Below are 15,837 nucleotides of genomic sequence, written 5' to 3'. Positions count from 1 at the left end.
GATCGCACGGCCTCGCTCCTTGCATAAACAAAGGTGGCATTTCTGCTCGGCAGACACATTGTGATAAGGCCATTTCACAAACTGTAGAGCTCTGAATGAGGCTCATTTATTTTAGAATTCGTTCCACTTCACCAACCACAATTAGCACGAGCGCACATATAATTTAAAAATAATCTCCCACAGAATGTACTTGGACAACAGTCATAAACATTACCAGCTCATAAATGTCCTCCTCGGGGTTCGGAACGTAGTGTTGCATTTTGTTTTCTATTAGAAATTTCAGACGCAGGTAATGAGCAGAATGATCCAGTTGATGTGTCTGGGACAAAAGAAAGGAAAAAGAAAAGACAATGTCTGTTCAGTAGTAAACAGGAGTAATTAGCAAGGCACTGACATATTACCATGTATCCCCCGGGAATTCTAGAGATTTCTCACTGCGCAGGGGGTAGGGTTTCTATACCTCTTAGAAGGTTTACATCTAACACTTAAACTTTAAAAGCATTTTCATTGACCAGATGAATAATATTCCACGGATAGCTTATGATTCCACGGAAATAACTGAGCCACATCTTCACTTCTGCTTATCTGAGTCATACTCTTTAACACTGGTTTTGCAACAAAACCCATCAGTTCAAAGAGGCCCTTCCACATAATTCCAAACATACAAAGGTGATTAAAGAAGGAAAGTAACGGAAAGGCAAGGAAGTATTCCCAGTGATAGAAGAAAGCTGTGCCCTGGCAGAGTTGTTTTTCTAACCACATGGGGACACGGGACAGTTGTTAACAGTTCATTTGCAGGCGAGTCACTGTGAAGACAAGGCATTTGGATTTCAGTCTTATTTATATACACCCTGAGTGAGACTCCCTCCGGGGGCAGTGTAGACGGGCATGGATCCAGCTTTGGAAACACACTGAATGACTTGCCCAAAGTAAACAATTCTAAAATAGTTAAGGATTGAAATTTCCAGGCCTTCTCCTTTGGTCCAGAACGGGTCAATTGATTTGTCCCCTCTAGAAAGTCATTCTCGATTTAACGTTGCGGGGGGAAAAGCTATAGTGGCAACTTGGTTTTATAAATAATCCTCACTCTACATTCAAGAAGATGCAGAGAAAAAAGTAAGAAAATGCTATTTGAAAGTTACATGGCAGCCTGAAAATGTATTGTTAGAAAATGTTTAAATTGAGTCATTTTTTTTAAAAGCATTCTTATCTTTTAGAGATTCATCCTAAAGTACTAGGAGATACAGATATGATGTCTGCAATTCGCTTCCAAAATAATCCAGAGCAGGGGGCGTGAAAGGGAGTTAGTAAACAGATGAAACATAATTCGGTAATCAAAGAACCTTGGTGATAGATACGCAGGAGTTTATGACGTGATTATCTACTCTTACATAAGTTTGAAATTTTTCATAAATATAAAATCTCTTCCCACCAAAAGCTCCACTGGTGAGAATTATTTCAATATTAAGCGAAATTGATTTTGCATTGCTTTCACCCTCTTTCTGCTTACCCTACCCACCCCACAAAAACATTTGAAAGGCCAAACTAAGATCATGCCAACAATTATTCCAATAATAGTCATTCAAACACATCTAACAAACTCTCTAGTGCACCGGACACTGAGAAGCTCAGCAGATATAGAAATTAGTAAGACACAAATGCAGTCTTCGGGAGTGTGTGTGGCCGTGGGGAAGGGGTGTGCAGGAAATGGAAGGGGGTGGTGGCGGCTTTGCTTATGACATAAATACACATGCAAGATAGGCATCTTGCATTATTACAAAAGCACATTTCCAGAGAGTGCAAATGAGTTCATTCTGAACACTCAGCAGAATGATAAAGAAGTTTTCTACCAGTGACTCTTAGGAGCCCCCAACCTGCATCCTCTCCTGAGTCAAGTGATGGTCTGAAGCCCGCTGTGTGATCACAGGCACCACTGAGCCAACACATTCCCGTGTACCTGGCTTCCAGCTCCGTCTGTATTGGAGATCAAATGCTCAGTGTCTCACAGACCCAGACGGTTAGTGTCTAAGATAATAAGAGTGCGTGGGTAATCCAGAGAAGTGTAAAACAGGCAAGTTCTAAAGTGTGCTATCTATTGCTTATGGGAGAGCTGCTGAGACAAACAACAACAAAAGAATAATATTTAGGGTAATAGGATCAGAAAAGTTTCCCTCTAGAGATAGAAGCTGCAAATGCTTCCCACCTACCTAGGTCCTCACTGAAATCTTTAAGTAGAAGAAAAAATTGTTGTTCACCATCTGTTTCTGGCTGAGGTGGGAAGGAAAGAGAAATGAAACTCCATAGGGTCTTGGTTAACAGGAACAAATCTACTTGGCAACCTTACTGTCATCTTTAATAAACACTTTGCGGATGCCCCCAGTGAGGCTGCCACTGAAGCTGACAGTCTCCTGGAAGTCGGACCCAGACAGCAACCTCACCTAAGAAGCTTCTGGTTCCTGAACCCTTAGTGTGAGAGACAGATGGCCCAGTGTCAGGCACCCGGGATCTTAAGATGGTCCTGGTGAAGACTGGAGATTCTCATCACACCTTAAATGCTACTGTGCTGAAACAATTATACAGATGTACAGAGAATGACAAACGACAGCTGGCGAGGTACCTCACTTAAAGGAACACAGCAAAGACAACCAAAGAGGGATATATACAACAAAGATAATGAGGCTGATTCTTGCCACCCTCCCCTCCACCACCATCTTCTTCGTGAAGTTACAATAACGTCTTGATGATTTTGAAAAATAAAAATGGCACATGCAACAAACAAAATTTTTAATGGTCTTACTTGTAACCAAGGCGCTCTTAGACGGGTCAGTAAACAGTTACCCTAAAAATGGGACATTGGATCCATATACCAGAGTGTCTATCATTTTGGTAAATATGTCTCAATTACAAGCCCTCACTTGTCATGGCTGCTCCAACATAAAGGCAAAATCCTAATGAATTAACTAATGAATTAAATCAGACCATCAGAACGCTCAAGAAGAATTTTATGCTCCCCAAATATCTGCAAGTCGATACCAAAGCAGGGCGAGCAAATCACTATGTTCACAATACATCTTTGTGCAAAAAGAATTCCAAACATCAATGAATATTTTAACATCACAATTCTAAATATTTGGCCGGCTGTAGACTTGTAAAACATTCAAGAGAAACCTTCCTAACTCAAGAGAAATTCAGCGAGGGAAAAATTTAAGCGGTTCCAATTGTTTGCCAACATGCATTTACTTAAGTTACTTAGAGAGCATTTGATTCATTCTGAGGCCATGTAGCCACAAGTAATACCCGAAAATAAATATTACCATAGAACAAGTATCAGCTTAGTTGGCATATTTTTTAATTTGGATCTACTTCAAAGGATGAAATAGTATAACACAATGCAGCTTTTTTTTTTTCAGTAAATAGTCTGAGCCAATTACAACAGATAATAATGTGATCTTTCAATCCACATGGGTTTGCTCTTCCATTTTGGTCCAACTTCTCAGGGAAACATAAAAGCATGCAGTTACCACATATAGAAATCCATGCACACACACATAAACACACACACACACACACACACGTACGTGCTACTGTGAAATTTCCAAAAATATTTATCCTCCCCTTCAAGGTGACCTTTATTTTTTTTTAAAAGCCAATGGTTATTAGAATAATCAAAGTCAACAGCCAACATAGGGATGGCATGAAATAAAATTCGTCCCAGGGCCACATGTGAATTATATCAGTGAGTATGGACGAATGAATTTTTTTGCAATTATTTTGGTAATTGCAGTGATGAGACTATATCAAAAACCCATAGGCCACTGTGGTTTACCTGCTACATTTAGCAACAATCTTTTTCGTAACATCCATAACATGAACTGTACGTGAAATGTAGATCTTGAAACATTTACTATACCAGAACTTGACTGGTGCTCGGATGGCAGATGACAAACTGATGGGAAATGATGTGGGTCAGATAGAATAGGAAAGAGAATGAGCTGAATGCAAGAGACAGAAGAAAGAGATTGATTATTAAATATTAGAAAAACCAACCATCACCAACATTGAGAATGACAATAAAGAAATAAAAGACAGACATTCTGACAACCACCTTTTTTTTTCAGTCCCTCGTCCAAGAGAAAAATAAAAAACAACCACTCACCATTAATTAGATCATTAATAATATGTGGCACTGTTTTCCCATTATCTCTTTCCCTCTTAAGAATAAAACTGGCTCCGTTAATTACAATAAAGTGTTTTCCAAAGAAGCAGCCAGCTTTAGAAGGCACCTGGCTCTCGGCACACTATATAATTTATCCTGCATGGGTGCTTTTCCAGAGACCATCAATTTCTTAAAATGCACACAAAAGTTTTCCATTTTTAAACTCGTGACACTTAAGCTTGTCCCACACCATGTTGTTTTTGTCTTTATTTCTACATTAAGGGAAAAAGAGCTGAGCATCCAAGGAAAATTGGGCAGGATGACCTTCTGTGGTTAGAAAAAGGGATCTGTGTCCTCGTGATGCCATCAAAAGCCTTTCAAGTGACAGAAATAAACACTTTACATGGGGACAGGTCCAGCTATCTATCCAAAGACTGTCTCTAGTTGCCGTGACAATACTATTCTTCATTCCTTGGGTTTCTATCAAGGCAACCACTTGAAAAGTACCTAAAATTGGGCCCACCACTATTTTCCCCACTCACTGTTCAATTTCCCACCAATCAATGGTCATTGCAAAACTGTGACCTACCCTCCCGTCCCTAATTGTGTCCAGGCTGATGGATACAGGAGGCACTAAAGCAATGCCATCCCAAAGAAGGACCCTCTAGAGTTTGGCTTATTAAAAAAAAAAAAAAAAAAAAAAAAAAAAGCACCAGAGTCCTACTTTTGACACCTTCAGCCGCAGTTCTGAGAATAACTCCCACAGCTCTGCAGACTATTAATGGGTCTCTAAAGAATCGTGCTAATCTATAAATAAAAGAATGCAGAAATCCTCAATAGGCCAATTTTGTTAAGTAATTAAAATGAAAAATGTGAACAGAAATACCATTATCTTCAAAAAGCTAGAATTCACATCCATGAAGGATTCAAAGCATGTAACAGAGTATCATTTATTTTTAACACCTATGTGGGGGCTGCTTTTAGCTTTGTCCCGAAACAAATGGTCCTTCTACATTTCTTGCACATAAGGCTTATTTGAGCCAGACTGTTTCATTTCTCCCACTCATAGGAAGAGCCATATTTTTTTCTTTACAAAGGCCCTAGTGATTTGTTTTCTTTAACAAATTCAAAAATTGCTTATTGTAGGGTTACATACAGCATTGAGGTAACTTGCTCAGGGAGTGAAAGTTAGGCAGTGTTTACAAACCACTGTGTGGGGTGAGGAGGTCCTCAAAATGTCATTGTCTCCATCCAACTTGTTCCAGGACAAAATTATGCCAGAAAGGTCTGTGCTTGCCCTTTCATGTCCCCAGAAAAACCATCACACTGTCTAAAGACTATGTTCTAGATTCTTCTGACCCTGATGTACCATCCTTCCTGATCACTGAGCAGGAGGACACACCTAGGCTCTGAGCAGCCAGGTGGATATGGGTTCAGTCCCTCCTTTGCAACCAACTGCGATGTGAACTCCGGGCCAGGAGCTACAGCTCTCTGGGCCTCACCTTCTCCATCTGTATAATGGGGAAGGCATCAGTTCTCTCTCAGACTTGATAGGACTACTAAATAGAACTATTAGTGCTATCAATTGTGTGAAAGTAAAAACAGGCCCATGAGAAAAGCACTTTTCCTTCTTCTTTTGCTTCCCTCACTCAGGGGACTTCATCTGGCTGCCCGTCAGGGGCAAAAAAAAATACCATGTTGACCTTGAAAAAGATTAGGAAGTTTCTCAGCTTAAAGTGAAAGCAGAGAGAGTGAGCTCAGGCATTTGTCAAACACACACACACACAAAGGGGCGAATGCTGTGTTTCATAGGAAAGGGAGCTTCCCATCATGGAGGTCAAACATATTTCTTCCAGCTTTTCCCTCCCCAGATGTCATGGTGTGTCAGCAGCCACTGTCAAAGAGCAAGTTACACACTCCACACGCATGATACCATTGAATACGTGCGTGTGCGCGCGTGCAGAAAACCGAAGGGAAGGCAAACGCCAGCCTGTTTCCGGCGTTACTTCTAGATCCTGTAAGGGTGGGTTTCATTTGTTTTGTTCTTCACCCAAATTTTCTAAAATGTTTGCAATGAGCACGTGATACGCTTATTACCAATCAAATACACATATTGAAAGAAGCTACTTAAAAAGAATCCCCCTCCTTCCAAAGCCAGAGAAGTCACTTGTGCTTATTATTAAGCCTTACGATCACAAAGGAATCGGAAGCTTCTCTGAGAGGAAATGGAGGTACACTGGGAATGCCCTCCCCTCCCGCACGCCCCTCCATTCCATGTGTGCCCTGGAAGACTCCTCCAGCCCCCTCTGCTCCTCTCAAGGAAACGACCCCAAGTACTCTCTTACCTTGCAGATCAGCTCCAGGGTGTCCCGGGCAGTGTCCCCGGGCCGGACGACTGTGAGGGCTGGCTGATTATTTGGCAGACAGAACCAGGATGGAGTGAAATACTCATGGACCCAAATGTCGCAGTCAGGATTGTGCTGGTGGACGCTGGGCAAGACCATTTCTTTTTCCCTCTACGGTAAGAAATAAAGTTAGCGAGGCAGTAACAGTCAGGCTTTGCTCTCTTAGATCTCCAGATTGTACAGAGGGATTAATTGTTCCCATGAACATGGCCCTGGTGAGCAGAAATGGTGGCACTGGTTAAGGAGAGGGGGGAATATTCAGAGATAGGAAGAAACTACTGAGAGAAGAGCTTTAATGGAGGAAGGAGAAAGTCCTTAGATATGGTTTCCTAGACCTGGTCCACGGCATCCACAGGTGGGCAGTGTGTGAGTGAGTGGGCACCGAAATTTGGAAGGAAGAAAGAACGGGATGACCCACTCAGCTCAGTTTTCTTGCTCTGATTTCTTCCACCAACCCGCCTCTATTTAGAGCAGGGATTTCCCACAGCAAGAATATCTCCTGTGTGAGTTCTATGTTTCAAAGGCAACGATGAGGCCCCAAGGATATTTTTAGAGAAAAGATGATGTTCTAGCACTCGTATTTACAGGGAGCATCATCTCTGTGCTTGCACTTGACCTCCAGCACAGTTCCGGGAGGGAGACAGCTCCATTTCCCAGATGAGGCTCAGAGAACCTCGAGGCATGAGCTTTCTGGCCTTTTTAGGCTGTTGCCACACTGCATCCTCTCCACCACTCTGCATAAGGGCCAGGGAGTAGCACCAAGTTTGTAAGGATGGGAGAAAACATGTCTTATGTACGCATTTAGCAGCTGGGTTAATCTAAGTATAAGCAGCTAAAACGCTCCATAGCAATGAAATAGAAGCCCAGTCTCTTTGAAATAAGCAAACAAAGAATGATGTCAGATTTCAGCAATGTAGAAAGAATACTGATGGGCAAGATGTGCTTTGATAAAACTTGATTATTGGTTTAAAACCAGGCCACCCATCAGTAAATACATATCTATAGGTTACCAAGAACAAGGCTGGTATTAGCAAATTATAAGAAGAAACAAATTTCCAAACAAAGGCTGAGAGGTGGTAACATAACAACTTCCATTCATAAGAAGAACAAATCCTAGAATGGGGGACATATTTTTGTAAGAAAACCATTTCAGCTCTGGCTTTGAATGATGTCGCTTGTGCAAATAAATTGAACCCCAAGGAAGGATTGGCAAAAAGCAATCAACTTGGCTAAATCCCATTAACTAAAATTGGAATCTTCCTACTGTCCCCACACACCATGTTAAATAAATGCCCCTTAGCACTGGATCGGCCCAAGTTTTGCATCTAAACTGCTCTTTGAGATCAAGGCATTCTAGCCAAGAAGTGGAATAAAGAAGTGTCTCCAAGAAACGGAAAAACAAAAGAGACACAGAAATCCAAAGGAAAAACATTTGCAGGTTCCAGGATCTGTGTGCCTGGAGAGGATATCCCAACATTAAAAGCGAACTAATAATAGTATGCAAGATGAGTTACCTAACTTCAGAAATGGCTTCATTAACATCAAAAACTGTGCTTGGATTGCACGGAGGTACAGTGATTTAATGATACCAGATCTCATCAGAGAGTGAGAGTTTTTCAAAGAGAGGGCCGTGGATGGGTATTTCCAAGGACAGCTGCTTCTGCACCCATGATGACATAATCCAGGGGTAGGCCAAGTACAAAAGTGAGAAAAGAAAGGCCTGCCCGTGGCCACTCGTCTCTCCTCCCCCTCGAATGGCCCGAACTCCCCATTGCACTCTGGTTTCAGAGTCCCGGCTGCATCTAGAACACGGGGCTGTGCTGATGACCGCCACTGTTTGGTTGCATGGCAACTGAGGGCTGAACTCTCTGTCATATTGATTCCGAGTCCAAGAACCAGGGGATCATTCCAAGGTTGCATTATCAACATCAGAACCCCCTGAACAAAGAGGTTGCTGGTAGCACTACTAGGGTCTTTAAAACTCGGGATATCCATTTATTTAGAGGCTCAAAAAAGTGGCCCAGGAAAAAAAAAAAATCAATATTCTTTATGGGCTTTCAATCAGAGCAGTTTGACAACCCCTTTTAAATCCAAGCACAAGGCTGGAACAAGTCTGTGAATCTTTAATTGAATACTTGTCTTCAGGAGGCAAATGCGTTTTTTTTTAAAGAATATACTATCGGAACAGTTCTTTGAAATTAATGGGAACAAAACAGCATGTGTGGGCAGAGAGGGAGGGCAGAAAGAACTCACTTCTTGGGAATGAAAACTGAATATAAAAGGAATCGGCAATGACACTCAGCTCCCCAGAACCCAAATTTTGTCTTAAATTCTAGATGGGAAATTACACATCCGAATGATAAGTACTGAAAATGTGATGTCAGCAGGAATATGTTCTTAGTGTTACCAAGTTTTAAACACAAAATGCTTTTCCATCTTTTACCGACCTGTTGCATAACTTTGAAGATCTGATCGTTTCGGTACTTAACAGTCCACTTAATTTTAGGATCCCAAGAAACCATTGAATTGTGTGAGGCTGATAAATTTGTGGTACTTTTAGAAAAGGAATGTGTTTATTTTTACCTTGCCATCTGGAACAGTGTCATCAAATATTCCCTCTAAAGATTTCTTTACAGCATCAGTTCCCTCACCGAACACCTGCGTGTACAAAAGGATCATCTTAAAAAGAACCTTGGGCAGGAGGGCAAATGAAGCATGGGAAGGGGGATGGAAAATGGACACAGCTCTTAGAAAACCTTGCAGAAGCTTCCAGATACTCCTCTATCAGATCCATAAATAGGGAACATAATTCATGGTAGCAGACCATGAAAAACATGTTCCTCTAACTGGATCACTTCCCATATCTTTGACAACTCAAAAAAAAAAAAATTAGAAGAAAAGAAAAAGTTAGCTTTTAGATCTGGGTAATTCATTTAGATTTAAAGACAATATGCTTGCAAAAGCAATGAGCCAGTTTTGTTCACACTGAAGAGTTTCAGCAATTCCCTCCTAGACATGATCAAGTATTTATCAATAATTAATTTTTCATACTCTGTGGAGTAGAACCTGAAAACATACATTTCTAGTGCTTTCCAGAACACCACAGAAGAGTTATTTTTTTTTAATTTAAAAAGCAGAAATTCGGGGCGCCTGGGTGGCACAGCGGTTAAGCGTCTGCCTTCGGCTCAGGGCGTGATCCCGGTGTTATGGGATCGAGCCCCACATCAGGCTCCTCCGCTAGGAGCCTGCTTCTTCCTCTCCCACTCCCCCTGCTTGTGTTCCCTCTCTCGCTGGCTGTCTCTATCTCTGTCAAATAAATAAAATCTTTAAAAAAAATAAAATAAAATAAATAAATAAAAAGCAGAAATTCGTCTGTTCTTTGAAATTAAATGAATTCTGCTAAGTAGTCAAATCTAAACATGTAAACAGGAGAAATTACCTATATTGGCTCTAAACCAATCAGGTACTGTCAGGATAACACAGATGATTAAGAAAAAAAGCCTTTCTCCCGATGCAAATGAGATTGATAGAAACAGACAATTTTTTGTCCATTTCAAAGTACTGAATTAGTAAGTCAATTCCTGTTGGGTGTGCTTATGGCAAACCAAGAAGCTTTCTTAAACCCTTACTTTAAGAGACAGCAAGAATTGCTTATAAGACCTTGCATCACCCTTTGATTTTTTGAAATATGCTAAAACATTCTCTTGGCCTCCATTAACTCGAGTTGCCCACGTCAGCAGCAATCGGACTACAACATAACCTGGCACCAATAAAGGAGAACCATGTGAACCAAGGTTTTTGATAGAAAAGAAGTTCAAACAGAGTTGCCAACTGCAAAGTCCTGGCATCTATTTTAGTGGTGGTCTGAGTCACCTACCACTGCACACAAAAACACCACCACCTCCCAAACGGAGAGGGGAGTTCTGACTCTGAATGGCCCCCTCCTGTGGGTTTAAGCAAGAGCCACCAAGTCTCTTGTGTGATTTTTAGGATGAAATAATGACTTACAGGGCGCCTGGGTGGCTCAGTCGGTTAAGTGTCTGCCTTCAGCTCAGGTCATGACCACAAGGTCCCTGGATTGAGTCCCGCGTCCCTGCTCAGTGGGGAGCCTGCTTCTCCCTCTCCCCTCTACCCCTCCCCCTACTCCTTCTCTCTCGCTCACTCTCTCCCTCAAATAAATAAATAAAATCTTAAAAAAAAAAAGAATGAGGGGCTTTCCTCTAAACTTCTTCGGATTTACACAGAAGCAAACCCCCTGGTAACAACCTTGATGTTTTGCCTTCTCCAAAGACCACAGAACACACCGCACGATTGCTCGGTCCAGGCTACCTTACCATTTGCTCATTTGGTTTCCTGCAAATTCCATCAAGGATACAGATAACCCACATTTGAATGGCGAGCATGGTGGTCAGTTAAGAACGAGGGACATTAGTTTTCAGAATTAATGCCTCTTTTAAATTTCAGTTCTTAAGCAAACTAACGGGTGGAATTGTCAGAACAAATACTGAGGCCTCTTTTCATCAAGTCAGTCAACTGGCCTCTCACTTTGCATAACTGCACAGAGCAAATAGGTCAAATTTGGAATCCTAGCCATGACTTCCAAAATGCTCAGTGCCTCACTTTCCAGCCACCATCATCCATGAATCCAACACTCTCCTTCTCCTGAAAACACCAACACCCGTGTTCCTTCAGTCCCTAAAACCTGAGCCCCGAGACACTTGTTTCACAAAGCCAAAGGAGGAGGATGACAATGACAACGGGGACAGGTTCCTAGATGTGACTCTACCAGGATGGCAGTATGGGTGAGAAGGGGTAAAAGGGACAAAGCCCCCGCATCTGTGGCTACACAGGCCCAACCCCACACCGCTCTTGGTGGTGCCATTCACCATGTACCGAGATCCCCTGCGGGCCCCAGCATCTGGGTGGAAGGCAGAGGAGCTGCCCATTTAATGCCAACCCCAAAAAGTCAAGGGCGAAGAAACCATCCAATTTCCCTGGAGGCTGCCTCTGATCCCACGCCAGAGGCAGCTTAAAAAACTCTGTGCTCAGGTGCCCACTTGGCTTCATCGACAAGCCCTGCTTTTTTCTGAAGACTCAGGATGAATTGTGCACTTGCGGAGGTCTATAATTAACCTGGGTTTGGAAAGGCTGCCAGTGGGGAGACTGTAGCTCGGTGATGGACTAATGGCAGAGTTCAAAGGAGTACGCATTATCTACTAAAAGCGTCCAGTGCCACCAACTTCTTTGTGTCAACTACCTGATTTGAAACAACAACCCGTATCCATAAAGACACACGCACACACTCGCACAACAGCCCAACGTGAGCCAGCCACGGAAGCCCACCTGATTGATGCTGGGGCGCCCCTGCTTCTTTTTGGAGGTAGTGTCCAGACCCCAAAGGGAAGAAAACCTGCTCCTTCGCTTGCTTGCAGATCTGGACATGGCCTGAGTACGACGTCTCACTCCAGTCTCACCAGTGCGAGCTGCCACCTGAGGACATCAACGAGAGACAGGTGTCAGGACCACTCGCCTGCTCCTCGGGGTCCCCACGAATCATGCCTCCAGGGCATGCTCTCCACTTACTGGGTGTGATGCTGCCCGATTCATGAATTACTTAACAAAGCCAATTAGATCTTCTAATTCATAGAAATTAAAAAAAAAAAAGCCAACACGGATCCCACTGCCAAAGCATTTCATGTCTGACTCCTACACATTGGGATGTTGAGGGCTCTTCATGGATTTAAAATATAACCGAAAGGTTGGCAAACTCAATCACTGTCTGAAATCATTGGGAAAAATAGTAAGATGTAAAATAGTAACAGAATGTATACGTTCTGTTTCCAAGAAGTAGGTGCCCTTCTGGTCACAGGATCGAACTCGAGCAGCCAGTTAAACTATGTTGAGGTTCTCTCCAATTGCTACAGAGCTGTTTCTATGTTCTAGAAAAATGGTGCCCAAACAGTGCAAACAATACATGTCGGTTCCTGTGATTCCACGTGAAAAAGCTAAATTTACCAGTTTTTCAACTAATTTTCTCAGAATCACACAATTCCCTTCTTAGGGAAGTGATAGTGGCCCCCCAGTATCATTCTCCCTCTACCTGAGTCAGAGGAAACCCCCCAGGTAGCTGAGCTCATGGCCACCCAAAGTTGACTTATTTTCCTTTGTAGCAGGACATGAGCTTGTGGCTAAGTTCCAGTCAATGGGAGACGAGCAGCAGGGCTCTTTGCAACCTCCTGGAACCATCCTTGAGAGGTGGGGAATTTCCTCTTATCCTTCACTTCCCTCCTTCTCGACAAAGGAAGGGCCATATGCTAACTAGCTAGTATAGGACATTCAGACAGAACCGTTTCCAAGGATGGCAGAACAATCAGGTGGAAGGGACCTGGGTCCATGAACATGGTGAAGCCACCTTATTAGACTTATATGTCCTATGTTTAGGTAAAGGGGGAATAAAAATTTTGTTTTATTAGAAAAATAAACAAACAAATCAAGGGAAGCTAAACTCTGTTGAGATATTTGCAAGATGCCAGCAGCCCGGACAAATATTTCTGAGGGCATCATCCCAAGTTTAAACCCGCCTCTGGGACCAGGGCTCAAGTAGACGCTACATTTCCGTGAGGACTCCGCACTTTCCCAGGCACGCATTCATGCTTGAGTGTGTCCTACGGGGTATGAGCAAAGTCCCAGGAGCTTCAGGGAACTTCTGCCAGGAGGTCTCACTAGGCCACCCACAGGCTTTCCTTTCAAATAAGGGAGTGCCAGGAGGTACAGCTAGTCAGACTTGAAATGAAACCTCCCCACCCATTCTTTGTTGCTGGAGATGAGTCTTGGAACCTCCTTGTCAGGGATTCCCACACGGGCCACTCCCAGCATGATGGCTGCCAACTGGCAGCGGTCTTGGGTATCAAACACCGTTGGGTAACATCAGGGGCCCCCCAGCCATCAGCACGGTGCTTAGAAGGATACACCTCTCTGGGCTTTTAAGTACCCTGGAAGTTCTATGAGCAGACTGGCCAAGACACTAAGAACAGGAATCCAAACAGCTTCTCTGCATGGGTATCAGGGGGAAGATTTTGGTCCCAAATGAAAACAGGCAGATGAGGTCTTGTGTGTTCCCAGCTTGGCAAAGAAGAAAACCCAGGCCTGGGCAGATAAAAATGCCACATCCAAGACCGCATCACAGAAAGAGTTTGTTTTGGTTTTTTTTTTTAAGATTTTATTTATTTATTTGACAGAGAGAGAGACAGCCTGCGAGAGAGGGAACACAAGCAGGGGGAGTGGGAGAGGAAGAAGCAGGCTCCTAGCGGAGAAGCCTGATGTGGGGCTCGATCCCAGAACGCTAGCATCACGCCCTGAGCCGAAGGCAGACGCTTAATGACTGCGCCACCCAGGCGCCCCATCACAGAAAGAGTTCTAATTTAGGATTAGGCTCAAGGTGTTGAGACGGGACAAAAATCACAAACCAAAAGGCACATTTTTATTTTAAATAGATAACCATTTTTCTCTATTCTCATCACTTTTTCAAAGGTCAACAGAAGTTGTAAAAGGAATAACACAACATGTGAACATACATACACGCTCACAGGACTGTGTCAACGACCAGTTAAGCTTATCATCACAAAATGAGGCCAAGAACCACTAAACAAATGGTGTTCAAGTTAAAAATCCTAGAGGGAAAAAAATGCCCATTTAGTCTCGTATTTATGTATCTACTTATAAGCAGATAAATCCATCTGTAGATACACATACATACAGGCAGCCATATGTAAATATATGGCCATTGATCAACTTGTTTATATATACATATATATACATGTATTATTACTTGTTTACTTCCTTCGCAGCACACGTCAATACCTGTATCTACCATGTCTATTTAATTGCTTATTTATTATGCATCTCCCCCCCTCCCCGGAATATACTCTCCAATAGGAAAAGAACTCTGGGTTGTTTGCTGCAATAACCCTAATCATAAGGAGAATAACTGACATATGCCAGGCCTCACATGTATTTGTTGATTGAATGAATAAAATAAATAAACCAGCATCACAAAGCAAAAGCAGAGCTCCTACACAACGTGGTTACAACAGTAACTCCTTAGTTTACAATTCGAGAAGAACAGAGTCCGCAAGAGAAACTTCTATAACCATAAATAGTCTCCGTTACCGGCTGACCAGTTGGTTTAGTCTGTTTAACCAATGGGCCCTTCACTGAGGGTTCTCACAGTAACTATTCCAAACTGCTGGGGGCCTTGTAAACTGCTAAAGTTAAGTGCTACCTCCAACACAATAATGACCCAAAATAAGCGAAGGGATCTGGGGGTGGGAGGGGGGGAAGCTGGCAAAAGAACTAGTTGACAGGAGCTCAAGAGTTTCTCAATGATCTGTGCCCAGACAATGCCTCCCTTTGTGGCCGGAACCTGATTACTCTATCATTCTGCTCATCTGTGCAAACAAGAACAATGATAACCTTCTTTCAAAGAATACAGTGGGGACCCTTCAGTTAATTACTGCAAATCACTGAGCATTATGGGAAGCCCTCCTGGTGAATGGGACTTAAATTGTAGCCCAAATCTCCCCGCCCGCAACCCCCCCACCCCCAGCCCGACTGCCCTCACACCTCCTACTCCCATGCCCCCCACACTTAAAAGAAGAAGAAAAAAAAAAACTCTGGACAAAGGCTAAATTGAAGCCTGTTTCAATCCCAAGGGAAAAAAAAAATTCCCTGGGGTCAAATGACAAGGAGAGGAGGAAAAAATAAGTATCCAATAAATCAGACTGTAAAATTCCCTGCCTGGGATCTCCTACAGGAACCACAGCAACAAACAGGAACAGATACCTAACAGGCTCGCTGGACTGGTTCTGTCTGAAGTGAATCCCCTCATGGAAAAGAGAAGTTTGCAAGAGCATATAGACGTATGGGCACCCAGATTCACGCTGCACATGCAGTGGGGGGGGGGGCACCAAAGGAAAAGAGAGCTGCACATAAGGAATTAAATCATTTTCTTTAAAATCACTGACCAAAAAGCCTAAGTTACTAACCCTCCCATCTTGAGCTGGCCAGACTGTAACAGCCTGCCCATCAAAAAGAAAAACATACACAAATCAGATACTGAGGCAGAGGAAATGAGACGGTCTGAAGATAAATTATGGAAGGGCAGTAATATAGGGACTTACTTCCCCGTTTCAGAGAAGTTAGCTCCAATGGCTTTGAAGAAAACAAGTTGTAGGTAGATAGCGAAATTTTTCTTCCAAAAAATCTCATCAAGCCCAG

General features: G+C 42.9%; 1 protein-coding gene across 9 annotated transcripts in view; it reads right to left on the bottom strand.

Moving 5' to 3' along the window:
- Positions 1–15,837, bottom strand: part of TIAM1 (TIAM Rac1 associated GEF 1) — a 371,077-nt gene that overhangs the window by 74,412 nt on the left and 280,828 nt on the right. For all 9 annotated transcript variants that reach the window (XM_034656384.1, XM_034656389.1, XM_034656398.1 and 6 more), the window contains 4 exons: positions 11,905–12,051; positions 9,145–9,219; positions 6,502–6,672; positions 215–319 (listed from right to left, as the gene is read on the bottom strand). In XM_034656384.1, the coding sequence (XP_034512275.1) occupies positions 215–319; positions 6,502–6,672; positions 9,145–9,219; positions 11,905–12,051 (498 nt within the window). The remainder of the gene's footprint in view (positions 1–214; positions 320–6,501; positions 6,673–9,144; positions 9,220–11,904; positions 12,052–15,837) is intronic.

This window comes from Ailuropoda melanoleuca, chromosome 1 (genome assembly GCF_002007445.2).
Source record: "Ailuropoda melanoleuca isolate Jingjing chromosome 1, ASM200744v2, whole genome shotgun sequence".
In the NCBI taxonomy this organism is placed as follows: domain Eukaryota; kingdom Metazoa; phylum Chordata; class Mammalia; order Carnivora; family Ursidae; genus Ailuropoda; species Ailuropoda melanoleuca.
This window is presented reverse-complemented; position numbering and strand designations above follow the sequence as displayed.